This window comes from Artemia franciscana, chromosome 3 (genome assembly GCF_032884065.1).
Source record: "Artemia franciscana chromosome 3, ASM3288406v1, whole genome shotgun sequence".
In the NCBI taxonomy this organism is placed as follows: Eukaryota; Metazoa; Arthropoda; class Branchiopoda; order Anostraca; family Artemiidae; genus Artemia; species Artemia franciscana.
The window spans coordinates 26,299,278-26,322,240 of NC_088865.1; the positions used below are offsets into that span (position 1 = coordinate 26,299,278).

The following is a 22,963-nucleotide window of genomic DNA, read 5'->3' on the forward strand; positions in this document are numbered from 1 at the left end:
TAGCCTTAGTGACTTAGTCTTCTTAGCATTAATTTTGAAGCCTACTTTAGCCCCCTGAACTCGCGAAACCTCTAAAACTTCATTCATTTTGCTCACAGTTTCATCTAGTATATTTAAATCATCAGCACCATCAAAATCCAGGAGAGCTTTCCCTCCCCATTTAATTCCGTGGTCTCCCATTGCCTTTATTGTGTTTCTTAATTTGGTTTCCATTATGGAAATGGTATATAAAATAAAAATAAAGGGGGATAGAACACAACTTTAACTTCTGATTTAATACAAAACCAGCTGCTAACCTCATTTGCTACATGAGCTGCGGCAGCATTATTCTCTTACATAGCACTAATAACTTAAATATATTTATCTGGTATTCTATATAAGGATAACACCTTTGCTAAAGCTCTTCTATAAGCAGAATCGAATGCTTACTCATAATCAATAAGGTTTGCAGTCTTACAATCGCATGAATACCATGTCAAATTATGGGCCATTTTATGATCAGACACCGTATTGGTTATAACTAGATCGTTATATCTACAAAATTTCAAAAGTCTGTAGCCGTTCCAGTTTTCTTTTCCTACACCAAATTTGCTTAGGCTAGGATGCCATCTATCCCTATTTCTACCGACCTAGGCGTTAAAATATCCAGGTAAAAACACCATATTTCTACCTGGGACCCTGTCTATTTGCTCCTGTAACTGTAAGTAAAATTCATCTGAGTCACTACTAACTCCGTCAGTTGGTTCAACAGGGGCATATACTGCTATAACTGATACCCTGAACTTTTTAGTCATAAAATGAGCAATTATTATTCTATTATTAATACCTTCCCAGCCTAAACAAGACTTAGCAGCTTCCTTATTCATCATGAGCCCTAATACCTGTCTATGTACCCTATCCTTCCTACCTGAGTAAACAAACTCTATGTCACCCAATTTCTTGCTTCCTAACCCTGGGATATGAGTTTCTGAAACTCCTAATAAATCCAGTTCAAGCCGTCTGAATTCGTCAGTCAAAATATCGAGACGAGACCTACCAACTCTAAATAAAATTGAAACATTTCTTGCTTACGTTACAGCCTTGGCAACTCCTCCAACCCATAAGAACTACCTTTCCGCCTCTTCCCATGGGCCAGAAAAACAGCTTGGATCCTCAATGAGCAAGTACTGCCCAGTTAAACCCTGAATGAAAACCAGTGACAATAAGTTTGAAGATAACTGGAGACAGAGCTTATTTATTCTTTTTTATTTCTAGTAATAATCGTAACACGGACTCTAAAATCCTTTTTTATTGCCCTTTTAGTAATGAACTTGCTGCATACTCTGACCCTGGCTCCACAGCTACGCAGAGTTGATGCCCGAGCCAGATAATAATTGTCTTATGTCATGTTGATTATTATTTATCTTTACTTCAGTTAGCCTAAGTTGGCTGAAAACCTGTGGGTGTATCGGTTTTTAGTTGGTACTTGTAAATCAAACGGAACACACCAAAGAAGTGAAGTTAATCCTAATGAAATATAACCTTCATTTATATTTCATTATATAACCTGTGGTTTATATATAAACCTTTAGTAAGTATATAAACCTTTGGTTTATATAATAATATAGTTTGAGCTATATATTTGCACGCTAGAAGACGAGGGTGGAATTAAAGTAATTCGACAGGGACCCTAACCTTATACCCCCCCCTAAAGTGCAATTATATAGCTCAATTTATACTGGCCCAACGCATTGTGTCACCGGTCCCTTGGTTTTATGGCTATGAAAACGATTTTCGAGATCTAATCTAAGGGTAATTCTTGAGCGTGTTTCGCTTAATTATAAAAAACCCTTGAGTATTCTTTCCCCTCTTTAATTTAATACATTTTTGTGAGTTAGGATTACTACTTTGTTGAGTTAGTATCTTACAACGGAAAGATTTTACAGTATTTCAAAAACTCTATCTATCATTCTGCCTTTTTGAAGATTACACTAGCAAATAAAAAATGTTCTTACTAATTGTTTAAAGTCTTTTTCGTCTAAAAGACCTTCTATTTGTGCATAATGTTCAGCATTTGCGCTCAAGACATTTTTCACACGCCCAGCCTCTTTGAAGAGCTTTGCAAAAGCTCGAGGATTCTTCATTACGTCATTTTCAGTCTTTTCCATCTCATTGAACGCATTTGCCAAATATAACTGAAGTCTTCTCTGGATTTCAGATCCTCCAAGGGTTCGATCAAATCCCACGCCAACAACAGCCAGTTGGGGATTCGTCTCAGAGTACCTACAAATCGTGATATTTCAGGCAGTGGTTATCGTATTGAAAAGGTGATTTTTAAGAGAAAAAATGTATATGTACTTATCCTTGGGGTCTCGTCGGCCCAGGTAACTAGGACTCAACCCATTTGAGCCACCAAGAATTTTTTGAATTCTTATAAATATTCCAGAGTTTCTAACTTAGGATTAGAAACTTTAACTTTCACTTATTGGCTTAGTATCGTTAAAATAAGTAAAAATCAATCAAAAAGCTAAAACTTAATATTTTGTTTCGATTCCTCAATCATAGGCAGTGCTATAGCACTGCCTAAATAAAGAGCGATGTGGACACAATGTATTATTGTTTTTTTTTTGGTTTTAGACCAGGGCACTTTGTATCGAAGGAGTTGTTGTAGAAACTTCGAAAAAGACTCATTCGATTGGAAACTGAAAGGGCTAGTACCCTTTTTAATAGTCGAAAGTGATTCGAGGGCAACTAACAACCCTCCAATGCCCTGCATTTCCGCAAACACATCCAATAAAAATTTTGAGATAGCCATTTTGTTCAACGTAGTTGAAAGATCCAGAAACTATGTCTTTGAGGATAACAACCCCCCACAACCCTCAGGGCAAGGGTTGTAAGTTATGCCCTAGGAGCATATAAGGTTTATTTAAAAAGGGTGATCGTATAAACTTCGGTGGGGATTCATTGGATTGGTAATCAAAAGTTATTGCGCACTTTTTAAGATTCGGAGTAATCAAAGGGTAGACACCACACCTCGTATTTTCCCTAAATACAATAATTTCTACAATAGAAATTATAGAAAGTTTGATATGGCCATTTGCTGTTGTAGAACCTTCGAAAAAGGATCATTCGATTGGAAATTGAAGGGGCTATTGCCACTAAAGCTTAGACTACTACAATTAATTCCGCAGCAACTACTACTACTATCTAAACTAAGGTTATTAAGGCGATAAATTTGGGATATATAGAAACGGTATGAAACTAAATAGTGACTCACTATGCCCACACAACTTGTCAAGTGGACGCATCAGAAATGTTTCAGGATGGTTGATGGTATGTATCAAGCTGAAACTTTCAGCGTGTGTTTTACACGCTGATGGGGATGTTGAAGAAACCAAATGTACAATGCGCATATTGCTACAAATGCTGCTACCGCCATTGTTACTGTGCGAGCTAAGGATATTAAGCTGAAGCTTTTAAGGAATATTTAGGCGGATGTTGAACTAAATCAATACAGACTATGAGCATGTTGAGTTTCAAACAGGTGAAAAAGCAATATCCGAAGAACAACTTATACTATTGAGTCAGACCTTCAAGAGAAAGTTGTGAGGGATTTTGAACTAGCCAGAATGCACTGGATGTATACTTTTAATGCTACCATTACAGTTGATGTAACTAATAAGTCTAAAGGTATTAAGACGAAACTGTTAGCGAACATTTAAGAGTTTCAATTAAAGGAAAAACTGTATGCATGCAGGTTTCTAAAAATTCGTATAAGTAATATCATAGGCAGCACCACTTTATAATAGCTAGAAATATCAGTGAAACATTAAAAGGAGCTAATTCAATTCACAATTAAAAGTTCTGGTGTCCTTTTTAAGAGTAACAAGAGATTGGAGGGCAAACAGCCCTTCCTTCTCCAAACATAACCAGTCAGAACTTTGAGACAGTAATTTTGTTCAGCATAGTAGAACGGTCCAGCAACTAAGTGTTTAGGGATAATAGTCTTGTCAACACCCCCCTCCATTATACAATTGGCCCATTATGCTTTAAAACTAAATGTTTTGTTTAAAATAAATAAAAAAAAATTTGTGTTTACTGTTGCCAATAGGACACCTCAGCAATAAATCGAGAGCATAGATAGAATCTTTTGGGAGTGATATAAAGATTTATTATTTGTTAACTTCAGAAGCTATAAAATCAAATTAAAAAATACTGTTTGTCAGGATTAAAAATTGTTGAAAAAGTTTCTCCAACATACAAATAGCCAACACCAATACTGTGGATTCTTATAGAAAAATATAATGAAAAGATATAAAACATTATTTTTTCCATGAAAAAAACTATGTCAATAAAAAACAAATAGAAATTAATTAAAAACTTTTCCCACAAAACAATTTTTCAAAAAAAAGTTAAGAGCTTCATTCAGCCAAAAATGAGCAAAAATAATGTCAATTAATCCTCCAAGTGTAAAGGCACCCGCATAGGCAAATAAAAAATAGGCAAAATAATAAAAGACTATAAATAGTAATATTCCTATGCTCACAAACATTTAGATGGGGTACCGACATATGTACAAGCATAAAACACATTTAAATCCTTTTTTTTCAGTATAAGTCCAACTTTTCAATATATTTGCCACTCTCCCGACGTACTATCCAATATATTTACCAACTATCAAATATATTGGAAAATTTTCCATTATAATGGAAGAACTGAGAGTGCTGAACCTGAAAGAACCTCAACACAACTATTCCATTTTAATTCAAACTACCAAATCACTATCAATAAATAAATGAAACTCAAAACAAACACAAATTACAATAAATAGCCAAGTTAAATTCATAATAAGCAAAAACTAAAATGAGTAGGGCTGATTAACCCCCATGCCTTCTCAAGACCAGAACACAATTTGCGCTGTACTGAAATCAAAATATGTTTGAAATTTTTTTCACTTTTCTTACTTTCATAAAAAAAATTTATCAAAACTTTAAAGGAATGAATATCAGTATATGTCAATTAGACTGGCAATTTACGGTCATTTATTTATTTGTTTTTCTTTTTTTTTCTTAGTAAGCTTTCTTTTAAGAAAGATTTTTTTTCTTCTTTGTTTTTTCAATTTTTGCTATTTAAAAAGTCCAGAGGAAATGGAAAGACTCGTTGGCAGCCTCCTTAAATTTTCGAGAATATCTGCCCCAATACAATCACCAAAGAAGAAAACAAAAACAAAAAAGCCAAATTATTCCGGGCTAAAATAAAGCATAAAGAGCCAGTGCCAGGTTCATATTTTTTTAAAGGGAAAGGGAACGGTTGCCTAGAATTTAGATGACTTTTTTCCTTTCTCGAGAGATGTGCAGACTTGTATTTTGATGAGAATTATATTCAATATTATTTTTTTCTCAACGCATTCGTATGAATTTAAGAAACCACTGCAAAAAAGGAAACTGCATTGAGGAAATGGGTCGGGGGAGGGGCAGCATCACCAGATCTACCAATGTGAAGAACAAGAGATTTTTGGGTGAGTTGCTAATATTTAGAGCAATCTATCCGTGCTATAATCATTACCTGTAGTATGTACGTGGTTTCTATGTATTTTAAGTTTGAACGTCAGCTTTTACTCTTATGAGAAAAGTCTTGTTCAGCATGTTTTACATTTCAATGAAATTAATTTTTCTTTTGGTTTTGATGAATGTCCACATATTGTACTGTCCCTCGTATTCACCCCCATAAATTGATCCAAAAGGAGGCGTTCTACCCCTCCCCAACAGAAAAAGGGGCCTATTAATCTATAATAGAAAAGGGGTTATTATGTCAATCATTCTATTTATCTGCCTCAACCTTCCCAATAATGTTCCTTGATATAAACTACTTCGTCCGTAAAAGAGCCACATATCAACTGAATTACTAACAATAGAGTCTCAAGCGGCTTAAAGCTAAAAATCACTTTGTAGTATTAGAATCTACCATCCCCAGTCCTCTTCAACTTTCCATACCATTTGTGCTTAGACTCTAGTAGATAGGAAACTCGTCTCACTTCAAGGCAGACACCTAGGCAGAGAACACGGTCTAGAAGCCCCCTTACCACCGTGCAAAAAATGGGGTAGCATAGCAGCAATGCTACTTGGCTGTTTTCATGGTCTAGTAAATTTGTTGGAGATTTTAAAATTCTGTCAGATTCTATTAGTGGCAACCTTGGAACCTTTTTCATACCTGCCCTTTCCCCTCAAGGTAATTTTTTTCTGTCTTATCCTCTTCTCATGATATAGTTTCTCATCTAATTTCTGAGTACTTTTTAATTTACCCCTACTCCCAAAAAAATTCCAGCACACAAGTTTACTTCAGGGCAATCCTTTCAAGGTTTTCAGAGCCACACAGTTTTTAATATTGTTTACGGACGATAAATGGCAACTTAGCTACTTACAAGAATCAGTGAGATGTACTATATGGATATGGTCGTTGGTATCATATTTCTTCATTCAATTTGGACCAACAATTTCTTTCACCCCTTTCCTCAGACTTCTCATCTACTATCGTATTTACTTTAAACTTAATTCAAGGGGAAAAGTGCACATGAAAAGCTGGTGAAACATCTTAAATAAAATAGATAATATTGAAACCTCACCCTCTTTCTTTTGTTTTTGCTGTCTGATAAGCGATAACAGTTGCAACTGTACTAGAAGCCCCCATATCGTAGAACAAAAAGTATCTGGCAGTGTCGTTCCACTCTTTGCTTCTGAATATGCCAAAGTTTAGGCCAATTGCTGCATTTGTGTTTACTAGCTATAAAAATAATTAAAAAAATAAAAAAAAAATAAAACACAACTAATGAAATAATAATGCGAAGAAATATAGACGAGCTGTAATAATTAAGCAGTAAAAGATTTTTTAGTTTGATTGTTAGTTTCTTTTCTGGGCCTTCACAAAGGGCAAAGATGTCTGGTTTAGCATCTTAAGCACTGTCCATTGGATATGATGTGCCACAAGGGCTTATTTTGGACTCTGTTTTATTTTACATTTAGGGAATTGATTTTCCTTCATCTTTTCATTAAGGCAAATTTTTCCCCCGAGCATATCTATTTAGACGGGTTCTAACAAGATCGCTATCAACTACAATAAGTCTAATTTATTCGTTTTTGGTTGTCCGGAAATTGTTATCCATAGATATTTTCAGGAGTAGCTGGTGGTCAGTCGATACAGAGAGAGTTAAACGTCTGGTGTTATTGTAGATGAAACACTATCACTTGCGGAACATACTGAGAAAGTTACTACTATTTTAGCAAGAAATACAAGCATGCTTCAAAAACTTCAAACTTTTTTTCTTCAAAGAATATTTTCCACATACTGAAGAATATAATCCACATATTATATTTTAGTTCAGTCTACCCATATATTTTGTATTGCATTTCAATATGTTTTGACGGACTTGTGGTAGTTCAATTTTGTTTTTAAGTAAGATGAAGTGTTGTTTAGTTTTTTAGGTCATTTGCTTTTTCCTCTTTTCCTTTTTTCACATTATACTCCGTTTTTCATGTGTATTACAACGGGTTATAAATAAATTCAATTCAATGTTATTAGAATAATAGCTAATATTTACCCCTTTCAAGTCGAGTCGTGAGGCTTGCGTTAAGTTGAAAATACTTCTTGGGCTGGTCCCCACAACCATTTTACTGGTGTTTTCATGTATCATTGCGGTGTAGGTAAGCCCACTCCTTATTCAGGGTTATTCATGCTTGTTAGTGATGTTCCATTGTACAAGGTCAATGAATAAGATGTTAACAATTTAGTTACGTCAGGATTTTCTTTGTTTGATAGAAGGGCCAAGTTATGAAATTCGTTAGGGAAGACAATTTGAAAAAGTTCTGTTTTAATTGAATTTAAAGTGTTGTCAAAAAATGAATTGTTTTTTTTTTTTTTTCAGTACGATTTTGAAGATTAGTTTGATTGATCTTAAAATTGGTACAATAGTAATTAGACTACGGTCATTATTTTTTTGTCTTTCAATATTGTTTACTATATTTATAGAAATATAGTAAACAATATTTTTTTTTTGTGGATTTATTTGCCTCTTTCTCCTCAACTTAATGTCCTCATATTTGGAAAGTATATGGTTTGTGTTTTTTTTCAGTTTCAGGAGATTCCTAAGTAAGAAACTAGCATGCATAGGTTTACAAAATCGAAGCTAATTTTAAATTCAGCAGCAACTAACAATATTAAAATCACTAGTGTTAGTTGAGTAAAGAAAACAATTGTCTTGGGTTTTAACAGGAGCAAAAACTATGCCTGACAAAACAATACCCCTTTCCCGAAACGGTTTATTAGATTCCCCAACGGGGCACGTAAAGCTGAAACAAAATCATCTGGACATGAAAAAATTCCAAGCAAGAATCCTGGTAATGCCACTATAATTCTTATATTTCTATATAGCCACATTCTTAAACAAAACCTCCTAAAGAATAATGCCAAAAGTTGACAATAACGTCTCAGCAATAAACACAAATGTCACAGATACAGCAAAAAATTTTTACACACCTGAAGCACTTTGAGTTCACCAATGGCAGCAGCCTTCATCATAGCTCTTCTTTCAGCTTGATCGAAGTACGGCGGAACAGTAATAACTGCTTCTCTAATTGGTACTTGCTGAGAAAACATTTCTGCATAGTCACGAGCTTTGGCAAGAATTTGGCCGACTAATTCCTCTACTGTAAACAATTCTCCGGATTCGTGCTTGAACATCACAGTTTGGCGTTCTGCATGAGGTACGATCTCGTGATATGGAAACATTTCCTTAAGAGACAAAAATCAATGCAGTAATTTCAACAAAAAATTAAATTTATTCTCCTTCTGAAGTTTATTTGAAAAGTAGACTATAGCTTAAAATTATAAAACTGAGTCAAATTTGAAAAGCAAAAGGGAAAACAACTAAACCCATACCAACTAAAATGTAGCTTTAAATTATCGTTTTCATATCAGTAGATCAAGGGTGCCTTCCTAGGGGCAACCTAGTGAAGCACGAACCCTAGTCTATAGTAACCGAAAATTTGTAAGCATAATTTCAAAAAAAACTGTCTACTGCGGAAGAATGAGAAAAGACTTTAGAAGATTTCCAGTTAGGAGAAGAGCAGTAGCCAAACTCTCGTGTGCAGTAATTTCTGTTTGTTTTGGGCTTTAATTATTCTTTGAAAGTTATTTCCGCTCATCTTTAGTTTTAATGAGGTTCTTTACTTTTCTTTGAAAGCTTCTGTTTTTGGAAAGTTTTTGTTTTATTAATTTCCGTTGGTTCTTTATTGCCAAGTTTTATTATTGGTTAATATAATGAATGTTTCTCCAGTTTTCAGGTTTTCGACTTAAGGATTTAAATACCGGATAGTAATTTAGATTTTTAAGTTGCAGGAGGGGATATGAGCATTCCCTCTGATTACATTCAGCATAATTATTGTATAAATTTCGTTCAATCTGAAATTGAGGTTTGGAACGGTTCTTGAACTAAGATTCAACATTAATTTATATATAATATGATTGAGAAAATCCTCCCGGGAGAAAGTTAAAATCGTGTGAAAGTTGCCATTCTTACAACCTGGATGCACATAACGTGTTTTAATTGGGTTTCAACGTCCCTCTCCAAATTCCCTGTACGCTCAAACTTAATAACCTACCCTAGCCGTTCTTAAAATATTTCACATGCGCCCTTTTGACAACCTAGATATAAACGGCATATTTTATTATTTGAATATTCGCCTCAAAACTACCTAGAAATTTTGATTTAATACCCTTCTAGATTCTGAGATATTGCACACACTATATGACACCCTGGATACACACACTATCTTTTGTTCAACTTTTAGCTCAACCTCCTCTTCAATTTTCCTTGAAAGTATCAACTAAGCACCATTAGCCGTTCCTAAGAGATTGCAGGTGTGCCCTTTTGACAATTGGAATGCATACAGCGTCTTTTGATTAAGTTCATCATCCCCATCAACATTTTCTGAAAGTTTCGACTCAATGACCTTAACTTCTCCTAATATATTGCAGACATACTATTAATTTTATGCATGTCTTTAGTTTATTTCAACATCCCAATTGATATTTCTTGAAAGTTGCAACTTAAAAATCTTCGCATATCCTGAGATATTGCATATATGCTCTTTTGACAACTGGGATGCCAATAGTGTCTCTAAGTTCAACATCCCCATCAACATGATCTCAAAGTTTTAACTCAATAAGCCTTAACTGTTCTCGAAATTTTGAAGATATGCTGTTTTGTAACCTCAAAATTTCAACTTAATATCAGAAGCCATTCTTGAGATCAACATAGATTCGCCAATATACGTTTCTTTGACAACCTGGATGCCTTTCGTGTCATTTAATTTAGTGCAGCAAACCACTCAACATCCTCAAACATTTTCTAATTAATACCCTTAGCAGTTCCTGAGATACTACAAATGCTGCATTTTGAGCACCTGGACGCACGTAAGTCTTTTGATTTAGTTCCACATCCTCCTCAATATTCCCTGAAATTTTCAACTTAAAAACATTTGCCACACCTAAGACATTGCAGATGGTACCTTCAGACAACGTGGATGCACTTAAGGTTTTTTGATTTAGTTCAACAGTAGTAGCCTAATAGTAGCAGCAGTAACAGTCACAGTCATAATAGGTGTAGAAATAGTAAACGCAATCACAAGTAGTTGCAGTTGCAGTCGTTAGCAATCGCAGTAGCAAGTAGTATCGCAGTCGCAAGTAGTCATAGTCTTAAGTAGACGCAGTCACAAACAGTCGCAATTAGTCACAGTCGCAATAGCAAGTAATCCGCATTGCAGCCGCAGTCACAGTCACGGTTCCAAGTAACTGCAGTCGCAAGTAGTCGAATTGGGAGTTGCAGTAGTATTTGTAGAACTAACCCAGACAGTTCCAAGTTAATAACCTTAGCCATTCTTAACATATTGCAGATACGTCATTTTTATAACCTGGATGAACATAGCGTCTTTGATTTAGTTCAATATTCCCTGAAGTTTCACCTTAATACCCTTAGCCTTTTCAGACCCACCGGGATTAAATAGTCCGCCCTTTCTTAAAATATATCTTATATTGAAACAATGGGCAAATGGCATAATTTAGAACCCTTTCCCTAAGGACTATGAGGGTAAGGCGAGGGGGTTGGGTTGCCCTTCCATCACTTTTCTCCATTCCGCTCAATATGCCCTGAAAGTTTCAACTTAATACCCTTAACTGTTCCTGAGACATCGATGATACACCCTTTTGACAACCAGCGTGCAGTTTGTGTGTTTTTGTTTGATAACCCCCCAAAATTTCCTTAATTTTTCCTCTTAATTCCCAAGTCTCTTTGGACACCCAGGATCAAACATACCGCCCTTTCCCAAAAACCAACCTTATATGTGAACAATAGGCACCTTGCATAACACAGAGCTTTTATCCCAGGGACTGAAGGGGGGGGGGTTCATGTCATCCCTAGAGGCATAGTTGCTTGACCTTTAGACTATTTTAAAAAAAATTGCTACCTCAAAATTATCAAATAAGTTTGGGGGAGGACAGCTATATCGGTCATGAGAGGAAGACAAGTTCCTCTATCTGGCACCTACGCAGGAGGGGGGGGGGGCCTTCGCCCCCCGAAATTTTGTGAAATGTTTAATTTCCCCATGGTTTCTTGGGATTTCTCGCAAAAGTAGGACATTTATTAAGAATCTAGATACATGTGTGAAGCCTTTTTCTGGGGATTTTACAGCATGCAATTATCTGGTCAAGTCACTGCCCAATTATTAACCCATTTTCTGTCTAACTTTTTACCCTATTTGAAGTAATGCTTTCCACAGCAAAATAGAATTATCCTTCATATTAGGGCGTTTATCCCCCCCTTTTCAGGATAAAGTACAGCTTTTAATGTATCAATTTTGGAAACTATCATTTTTCATTAAAATCTACGTATTTGCAATAAAAGAACTACCCCCACAGCACCCATATTGCATTGTTAACCCTAAAATTTCCCTTTCAGTGGGATATAATAGATTAATCACTGGTTCTAAATCGCTAAGAACACAACCTGAGCCTAAAACGTACTTTGTGGCTTCAGTCTTCTTCCCCCCCCCCATCCGCTACAATACTACAAATTAAAGTTAATCTGTATTTTCCGATACATGTGCTTTTTGCATTACTAAATAAAAAAGTGCTACTTTATATCTGCTGTTTCGAAGGTTTTGCCCCCCCCCCCCCCCCGAAAAAGATTCCTGCGTACGTGCCTGTGCTCTATGATCCCTTTCCAACATCCTCGTCAACATGACCTGAAATTTTGAACTTAATACCCTTACACGTTCCTTATTTACTGCAGATGCGTCCCTCTGGTAACATGGATGTCCATAGTGCGCTTTGGTTTAGTACAACCCCCTCAATATTCCCAGAAATTGGACCTTCATACCCTTAGCCTTTAGAATTCACCCAGAGTCAAAAGCTCCCCCTTCAAATTCTATATGTAAACCAAGACAAATTGCATAATTTATAGCTCTTGCTCTGAGGGCTCTGGGGAATCATGTGATTACTGATGGCATAATTATTGGACCTTTTGACAGTCGTGGAAAAATAGCTATCTCAAATATCTAGACCAGTGTTGAGGGGGAATCTTAAGAGGACGAGGAGAGGGGGGCTGATTACTCTCCAATCAATTTTCAATATTACACTCACCATGCTCGGGAAGTTTGAACTTAATATCCTTGGTCGTTCCTGAGATTACTCATATGCCCTTTTGAAACGGAGTATACTCTTAGTGTGCCAGTATTTTGTTCTACATTCCCCACAAAATTTCCTGAAAGTTTTACTTTAATGCCGTAATTGGAGACCCAGAATCACGTACCCATCTCTCTTTCAAAAAAAAAAAAAAAAAAAAAAAAAAAAAAAAAAAAAAAAAAAAAAAAAAAAAAAAAAAAAAATGTAAACATTGGACAACTTGCATAACATACACTCCTTTGCCCCAGGGACCGTGTGAGGGGGGGGGGGGGGGTCACTGAGCCACGGGCCATTGAGCTCTTTGGGATATTTTTGTTTATAAATGGAAATATATTGATAATAAAAGAAACTTGAACTTGATTTGTATTGAACAAAATGGCTATCTCAAAAATTTTGAGATGATGTGTTTGAGGGGAGGGAAGCTAAAAAGGGAATGGGAGGGAGGCTGGTTGCCCTTCGATTACTTTTGACTCTTAAAAGGGGTATAGAACTTTCAATTTCTGATCAAATGAGCCCCTCCGAAGTTTCTATGAACATCCATTCCAAATGATGTAGCTCAGGAAAAAATAATAAATAAATAATAAATTGGAGCCTTATGGCCTTTCGAAGCCTTTTCACAAGTAGCCTCGATCACAGTCGCAAGCAGTTGCAATCACAGTCGCAGTCGCAATCGAAGCAGTCACGAGTAGTCGTAGTCGAAGTCGCAAGTAGTCCTTGTCACAGTCACAAGTAATCATAGCAGTAGTGGCTCTGAAAATTTCAAGTTAATACACTGAGTCATTCCTAGGGTGTTGCATATACGCCCTTTTGATAACCAGGATGCACATAGTGTCTTTTCATTTATTTCAATATCTCCCCTCAGCATTCCCTGAACTTTTTACCTTAATACCTTAGCCCTTTTGGACACACCCAGGAACGAACATTTTCCCCCTTCCCAATAATAAATCCTGTATGTAAGTCACAGGCAAATTGCGTAATTTACGACTCTTGCCTCGAGGCTATGGGGGGGGGGGCATGGCATTCTTGGAAGCATAGTTTTTCGATCTTTTAACTATTTTGAATGAGATTCGTATTTCAAAAATTCCATCAGTGTTTGGGGGGAGTGGATTTAAAAAGAGCAAGGGGGACTGGTTGTTCTCCAATAGCAATTTCAACATCTCCGTGAACATTCACTAAAAGTTTCAACTTAATACCATCAGCCATCCCTGGGATATTACTGATCCACTCTTTTGACAACCAGCATGCACTTAGCATGTTTTATTTTTTTCAACATCGCCCCCCCTCCGACATTTCCTAAAAACATCAGCTTAAAGCTCTAAGGCTTTTTGGAAACCCGGGAGCAAACGTGCCTCCCTTTTCCAATAATAAACTCTATATTAAACAATGGGCAACTTACTTAACTTACAGCCCTTAACCCAGGGGTTGTTGGGGACCATATCATCTCCAGAGGCATAGTTATTTGACCTTTATACTGTTTTGAACAAGATGGCTATCTCAAAATTCTGATCGGACGTCTTTGGAGCGAGGAGAGTTAAAAAAGGCGTGGGAGGGGGGCAAGTCACCCTCCAATCCCTTTCGATTTTAAAAAAAGGGGACTAGAACTTTAAATTTCAAATCGAATAAATCTGCTTTGAAGTTTATGCGATCACCTTTTCCATATAAAGTGGCTCTAGGGATAAAAAAAATATATAATACATTGAAGCCTTATTGTGTCTTTACTACAATAGGCAACGATAGAGCGTTGCCTCTGATTACAGTCCCCATCTTGAGTAACTTGGAAAATCACTTTTTGGATGGGAGGCAGTGATTTGTCTCCTTTTTTTCATTCTTTTGCTTCGGCTTGTTCTTTCTTTTTAGTCACCACTAGTGGGGCACTGATACATCATCGGGAGGAGTTGGGCTTCAAAGGACTCATTTGAAAGGAAATTGTCATATCTTGTGTCTGCAACCTGATTCCCTGGAATGTCGACACCTTTTTTTATAATAAAGAACCGATTCAAGTTCATAGCAACCGCGAATTTGTGTTTTGATTTTTAAATCAAAACAAGGTTGGTAAAACTGATAACACTAAAATTAAAATATAATTTTTGAATAAAAAAATGCAACCTTTTTTGTAGCAAAGCAATTATTGACAACTTGATTAATTCTTTACTAGGTTCTTGTTAAGGAAGATCAAAGAATATTTTCTCCGTGTGATATATATCATTATTCTTAAGAAAATCCTCCTCGGTCCCCATGTCTGTGTATTAAAACATTGCAATGTTGATATTCTTTGAGGTTTTATATCTTTTTATACAATACGATTTTATATCTTTGATATTCTCTTAAGATATAAAATCCTTTTCTAGCTTTCAAATTTATGAAACAAAAATCTAATGAACAAAAGGGAACATAGTCTACAGCTTACAATTCAATTTCCTCTTTAGGACACAAGTTACAAATTGCAGCATGACTCAGGTTTCTTGAGAAAGTATGAAGGGATAGATAAAAAAGGTATATAGGCGTCAGCCTTTATACCTAGTAATGCCAGACATTTTTATTTTCCCCACTCCACCAAACCCCCGTGCACACTGGGTGAGGCTCAAGGAAATTATTTTTTTCTATCCCAATCTGTACATTCTGTATATGTGTAAATTTTGCAAATTCATGACACAAAATTTCAGTAGCTGCTTTATTTTCATTAGGTCCCAATTTCAAAATTTCATTAAGATCCGGCCACTCTTTTGTAAGTTAAAAATACCTCATTTTTTTCTAATTTTTCCGAATTAACCCCCCAGCTCCCTCAAAGAGAGCGGATCCGTTCCGGTTATGTCAATCACGTATTTAGGACTTTTGCTTATTTTCCCCACCAAGTTTCATCCCAATCCCTCAACTCTAAGCGTTTTCCAAGATTTTAGGTTCCTTCCTCCAACTCCCCCTAATGTCACCGGATCCGGTCGGGATTTAAAATAAGACTCTGAGAAACGCTATCCTTTTAAATATCAAATTGCATCAAAATCCGATCAACCGTTCGTAAAATACTCATTTTTTCTAATTTTTCCGAATTAACCGTCTCCCACTCCCTCCAGATGGTCGAATTGGGGAAATGACTTTTTCTAATTTAATATGGTCTGGTCCCTGATACGCATGCCAACTTTCATCGTTCTAGCTTATCTGGAAGTGCCTAAACTAGCAAAACCAGGACAGCCAGACCAACCGACAGACTGACAGAACTTGCGATGTCACTTGGTAGATACCAAGTGCCATAAAAAAAGACACCTATGAGCCATTTTTATGAATTTTAAGCCTTAGTTTTATGAGCCATTTGAGAGGCCTTCAAATGGCTCATACAACTCAAAATATTTGAATTACCTTTATTCCCTGCCTATCTACCTTAGTTCTGCCCTAGAATGGATGGATGACAGACTATCTATCAACAAATGAAATGACATGATTTTTATACAATTCTGAAAAAGCCTTATGCCAGCTTTCCCTCTCAGTGAGACTATCTGTCTTGAATTTTTCTCCAATTAGCCATAACTCTCAACTTTTTCATCATAGTCCACAAATTTTATTTTAATTCAGAACATTTAATTTCCCGAGAGAAAAGGAGCTTAACTTGTTGATACTTATTATTTACTCTGTCATTTAAGGTTCACAACACGCTGAGCTTGACAGAAGAAAGCAAACTAACCTGATAGCGCTTAACTGAAGGATGATCAACAGTCTTTCCAAGTAGATCAGTTAGGTGTGTATAGCAATTCTTTGGGAATCTGACACCTACAGTCAAAGCATCCTCTCCAAATGTTCGCTCACCATTTCTAAAAGATGGCAAAAATAAGTAACTAGTTTAAGTTGTTTTTTCTCACCCAAGTGATAGTTTCTGTCTTTTGTTTTTTATTGGTTACCTGGTTGGACTTTTTCAACTAATTATAATCTTTAAATGTTATTTTGCTTTTAAAACACAAAAAAGCGAAATTTGGAATAAATAAAGCACAAAAAACTCCAACAGAAACATTTCAGAAAGATTCCTGAAAAAAAGGCAAAATTCAGAAGGCTTTTGTTATTAGTGATTTTTTCTCCAACTGGAGTAATTTTTGGATGACAAATACAATTTTCACAATAAGATAATCAATAGAGAGGCTAAAAAAAAAAAAAAAAACATATTCTTTTTAAGGAATGCAAACAGCAATGCTAAAACTTAAAACCAGCGGAAACCATCTTAAAGATGAGGGGGCTACCTACAAAAACATTAGGTTTTTATAACATTACTCTTTCAAAGCATATTTTCTTGAAACATTGTATAAAAATCAACTTCAGTGCAAAAAGTGAGGACTGAAAAGCCAACAGCCCCCTTATATATATATGTTTACTTTTGTTCCAGCTTATAGTCACTATTTCCTTTCATTAAAAAAATAAAATAAAATACTGATGATATGCAATATGTGCATTTCCCATAATGCAAGTGCATCAAAAACAGGACAAAATTGCAGAAAAAAAATCCTGTCTCTGGGCAAAGCCTCAAGCATCCTACATCCCCTTCTATAGGTCGTAAAGTGTGAACTTCCCCTTGTATTATGATAACTCATGGCAACTACTCTGAAAAATTGATAGCTTGGTAAAATTGATAAAATTTGATACCAATTTTAACTTGGGCTCCCAGTGAGGACAATAAAAGAAAAAACAGAAGAAAAAAAAAATGCTTCTTAACATTTCTGAGCAAAGTCTAAGCTGGTATCTATTTTATTAAATTTTATTGCTTTGTGATGTAGGGGATACAGTCTCTTTTTTTATTTTCTTTTTTTTAACTGGATGGTGCTATAATGTCTGCAATTTGAGCAATGTTAAAGCATCACGTACCAGGTATTCTTTTATTTACTTTATCTTGAAGCAAAAAGCCTATTCAAATTACATTTAACAAATGCAGATATTTACTAAGACCAAGATATAGCTCAAACCAGGGATTTAGCCAGACCCATTCATAATAAAACTAAGCTAAATTCCAGATTTGAGTTACAGCAAGCACAAAATTTAATTTATTGTAACTTCTCTGAAATCCAGCAATGGTCACTCAACCCAAGATCTTCATTATCAATCCTTGTCTGTATATAAAAAAATTGTATGAGAGCCTTAAGGATTTCTGTTATTAAGGCTGCAACTACATTACAAACTTGTGCTAATTCTTAGATCAATACATTTACTTCCATAAACATAAGTTTTTTCTCTCTTTTTGTGAATTCAATGGTTACAGCCTTGGAACACAGCAACTAGAACGATTAAAGCATTTCTACATTTCATTGACGACCAAACCTCTGCTGAAAAACTGAATAGATGTCTCAATAAACTCCTCAATACCATCTAAAATCTGACAGAAGTACAACGTTTCCAAAACAAAAGGGCAAGCAATATTCACTTATAAATTATTGCAGTCAATAGCCTTCAAATCCTGCTTTTAACAATCAAAGGCGAGTTCAAAGCATGGTAATTCCTTCAAATTACAATAAAATACCTACTCCAAAAGGTTATGGTACCATTTCTACATCCCAAAAGCCATTCCAATTTGGAATAACCTATTTGAGTGTACAGCAACTGCAGACACCATCAACAAGTTCAAGACTAGAATCAAATCAGACTGATATAGGAAGCTGTGATAATACTTTATATAGGTGTGCAAGAGCCTACTATCTAGAATATCAAGAAGAGTACCAGGAGAATTGACCATGGGATCTCAACAGAATCCCATGGAAACTGTTTCATAGAAGCGCAATTTGAGGTATCCAAGGCAAGAGAATCTTTCAAAAAAAGCAAACAGTTACTTAATAATATGGCAAAGTCATCTCACATCAGAGTTGAGTTATTGCTGACATCTGTTTCCAATGCTAACAATAAACTAGAACTGGCATGTTTAATGTCATATCCTTGTTTTCAATTGATATAGAAAATGAACAGCCTTAGCAATAAAAGAATTACCTAAAAGCAATGGCCACTGGTGTCTTCCGTTTTGATTCTTTGTTAAGAGCAACTTCTAGTGGCATCCCTGGAGAGACTATTCCAATCTTCATCCATTCTGTACCAAGATCTATTGAGATTACAGCAGCAGTCCCAAAGCTATAGATAAAGGCTAGCAAGATTAAACACCAATATATCCTCATTTCTCTCAATATTTTCTGAAATAGAAACAAAACTTAATAAATCAATTGTCAACTCATGTTTCTAAAATGGAGTACATTAGAAGTTGGCTCCATTACTTTAAGAGTATTCCTTAAAAATCATGTTCCTTCATGATTTGTTTCATAGCACAACAATTTCAGTCTTAACTGGGATTCATGTGTAAAGAAATCTTCAATAGTACCTCTTCAACACTTAAATTAAAGATTAACATGCTAAAAACAATAATAGTAGCCTACCATTAGATTCCATATTTTATGCTCTTTCCAAATATAATGGTTGCTTTTCTGACAATGCAAAAGAAAACACTAAAACAATGAAATTCTACTGTACAATATGCAGAATGTTTCTATTAATTAGATGATCATGTTCCTTCCATTACTATCATATTTTAAATAATATTTTTATTTAATATTGGGGAAAACAAGACATCATCAGTCTAAAATGAAGAAACCTGTTTTAACAAAGAACCCATGACATAGTACAAAATTCAATTAACAGAAATACATTAGGTATCAGTTTAGCATTCTTACTCTCTAGAAGGAAAAACTACAAAGTTCTGAAAACTACTTGAAAGATTTTTAAAATGATTATTTATACTATTCATGAATAAGGGCCATTAAACTTTACCCCTCTCCCCTAATGTGCAAATATATAGCTCCAATCATGTATATTCAATGAATTTTCAATAGGACAGCTCTTTTTTGGTCCTAGTTTATAAATTACTCCTCTTCAGAAGGAAACAGTATAAAATTGTTCTTTAAAAGTCTAAAATGCTTATTTCTTTTAACTTAAAAAAACCTAAAAAAGAAATTTTTCAAAGGAAGGTCAAGAGCCATATGAAACTGAAGACTAGCAGAAATAAAGTCCTTTAATAATTCCAACTCAAAATGATCAGAAATTACTGTTAAAGAATAAATGAAACCCAAAATAAATGATCATATCAAATATAAAAATAACAGATACTGAAAAAGATGAATAAATAAATCTTAACAAGTAAAATTAAATTGAATATTCAAGTCAAACAGAGTTACTACACACAGGAGTATGGCTACTTAAGCACAGGTTATTTAAGACCTTTGCTAAAATTACAAGAAACAGTTATAGGATGATATGAAGAACAAGAAAATGGGTCCTTGTCCTGCTTAAAATTACAACTGACAATGCTACAGGAGAAGCTATCCAGGACTACAGAGCATTAAGTGACATTTGAAGAAGCAACTGCAAATGACATAATAGTGGACTATAGTTAACACATAAATGACATTTACTAATCCTATCTAAAACAATGGTATTTGATTTCAACTGAAGAATGGCATTATGCACAGTGTCAGCAGAAACAAACCTTTTATCCAGATGTATAAAAATAGAAGTAAAGTGAGAAACCCACATAGGCTCACTAGACAAATCAGCCAGATTATTGCAAGACATATTATATAAATTCAAAAAATTTATCACATTTTGCCAATCATGTTGACTATGAGCAGAGCTGTTCCTAGGGTTGATGGAACTTGGGGCAAAATTAATTACAGTGCCACCTCCCAATGCAATATAAGCAAAAAAGTCAAATAAAAGTGGGCAATTTCCCCATTGTGCTACCCTCCTAGCCACAGTGCCTGGGGCAACTACTCTGGTTTCCCCCTTAGGAACAGCTCTGACTGCAAGGAAAATCCAGACCCTTCTAGTGCACCACATGTAAATATTTGTTATGTTACATACTTAGTATCATTTTTCAATACCACGTGCTGTGGCAGATTTTGGCTAATCAAATTCAAACCATACTCTGAGCCACAACTAAGCCTTCTTTTTAACCAATTTTAAATTAACATTACTACACAAAGTACAGTGACAGGTTCACATTTTCTTGAGGTACAGATAAAAGCTGTGATTTTTTCATAGCAGAAAGAATTTGGGCATAATATGAATTAACCTTAGACTTAGTATTCAAACTGGTAACTCCCAAAATTGGAGTCAGCCTAAATAGTACAACATGCAAAGATGGCTCAGTGACATGCTGAGAGATAAAATATATAAGGGAACATTTGCTTGATCCCAATTACTTTGCTGACACTATTTAGTTCTTTGTTTTCTAAGGCATGCAAAATTTTCACATGTAGTCAATAGAAAGAAGGAATTGGTAAGTGATCAATATTACTCTCATCAATATGCACATGAATGGAAGAAATTTCAAGATGTGAAAAGCAAATTACATGGTATAAATTAGAAACACTACCAGAATTGTGGATATTCAAGTGGAAATTCATGTGTATTCATAGTCTTTTTTTGCAATATTAAAACCAGTCAAAGATAATAAAACTAACCAAGATGCATTGAACATACACAAATTAGGGTAGGCCTATATATTTGCACATTAGGGAGGTATGGGCAGTGAAAGTGATTTGCACATAGAAAATCTGTTGACCATATTTTATAGGCATATTATGAAGTAGTCTAGGAATTATTTTTTTATGTTTCTTTAAGTGAAGCAGACCTACTAAACTGATACCTTTAATGGTATATATGGGTAAAATTCTAGTTTAGCTACTTTTGGCTATCTTGGATAGGGGTTTGGTTAGGAAAATGAAACTTTCAACAATGAACCAAGGGCCAAAAACATACTCTGGGGGGGCATTACAAAGCTATTTTATAAGCCCTCTCCTTATTTTTAAGTCTTAGAAATCTGTCTAATTGACAGGTATATACCTACTTGGATAAAATTATGACAGTTTATATAACTGGCATACCAATAAAGTGAATATACCACTCAATGCCTTTTTCATGTTCTTTACAAATACAATAATTGCTTCTACCATAAATTCAAATTTGAGCACTTTTTGAGCTCTTAAAAATGATGGATTTTCAAAAAAATTATGACAGACCATATAACTGACTTACCAATAAAGTGAACATACCACTTGATGCCTTTTTTTATGTTCTTTACAAATATAATAATTGCTACTACTACAAATTCAAATGTAAGCACTTTTTGAGCTTTTAAAATGACAAATTTTCAATTAAAGTATGAGTTATTGCTTGTTTTCCACAAAAGAGCAAAATAAAAAGAGTAAAGAGCATAAAAAGGCATCAACTGGTATGTTCACTTGATTGGCAAGTCAATAATATGGACAATCATATATTTACCAAGCTGTGAAGCTGAAAATAGCCTAGCTTTCTTGTGCTTCATTTAAGCAGAAGATCTATGGTAAAATTCTAGTTAATTGACTTCTTGCTATCTTGGAAAGGTTTTAGGTTAGGAAAATGAAACTTTTAGGGATGGGTCTACAGGCTAAAGTATGTTATGGGAAGGTATTTCAAAGTACCCACCTCCACTCCTTCTACCTCTAGAGGGCCCTGACCTTTGGATGACCTTTAAAAATATGTGTGTTATAAAAGTGTTATAAAACCTTGCTAGGTTATAAAACCTTGCAAAATAGATCTTCTGCTTAATTGAAGTACAACAAAATTGTTTTCAGCTTCATAACTTTGATCAATACTATTTTATAAGATTTTAAAGTACAAATTCATTTCTTAAATTTTGAAAGAAAACATTGATATGGCTCAAAATTCTACTCAAATAACAGGAATTGCATTTTTCAGAACTAAAGGCACAGAAAAAGCAACTAGTAACTGAAAATTAAGGTAAAATGTTGTTTTTGTCAAAATTTCAATAGGTATACCTGTCATGTAGGCAAATTTCAGGGCCCTCTAGATGGAAAAGGAATGGAGGTGGGTACTTTGAAATACCTTCCCAGGACATACTTTAGCCTGTAGACCCATCCCTGAAAGTTTCATTTTCCTAACCTAAACCCTTTCCAAGATAGCAAGAAGTAAATTAACTAGAATTTTACCAGGTTTCACTTTTGTAATAGGTTACCAAGATTTTTGAATAGTCATGTAAGGTCAGTACCTTTGAAAGGGAGGTGGGTACTTCAAAATACCTTCCCATGACATACTTTAGTCTGTAGGTCCATCCCTGAAAGTTTTATTTCCCTAACCTAAGCCCTTCCCAAGATAGCAAAAAGTAGCTAATCTAAAATTTTACCATATATAGCCTATGTGCACATTTTATGTAGGGTAAAATTTAATGGTTGGCATTTATGAAATA

The 22,963-nt window shown here is 35.0% G+C and overlaps 1 protein-coding gene across 2 annotated transcripts in view; it reads right to left on the reverse strand.

The window, feature by feature from the left end:
• Positions 1-22,963, reverse strand: part of LOC136025087 (hypoxia up-regulated protein 1-like) — a 101,202-nt gene that overhangs the window by 47,172 nt on the left and 31,067 nt on the right. For both annotated transcript variants that reach the window (XM_065700804.1, XM_065700805.1), the window contains exon 2: positions 18,661-18,857. In XM_065700804.1, the coding sequence (XP_065556876.1) occupies positions 18,661-18,857 (197 nt within the window). The remainder of the gene's footprint in view (positions 1-18,660; positions 18,858-22,963) is intronic.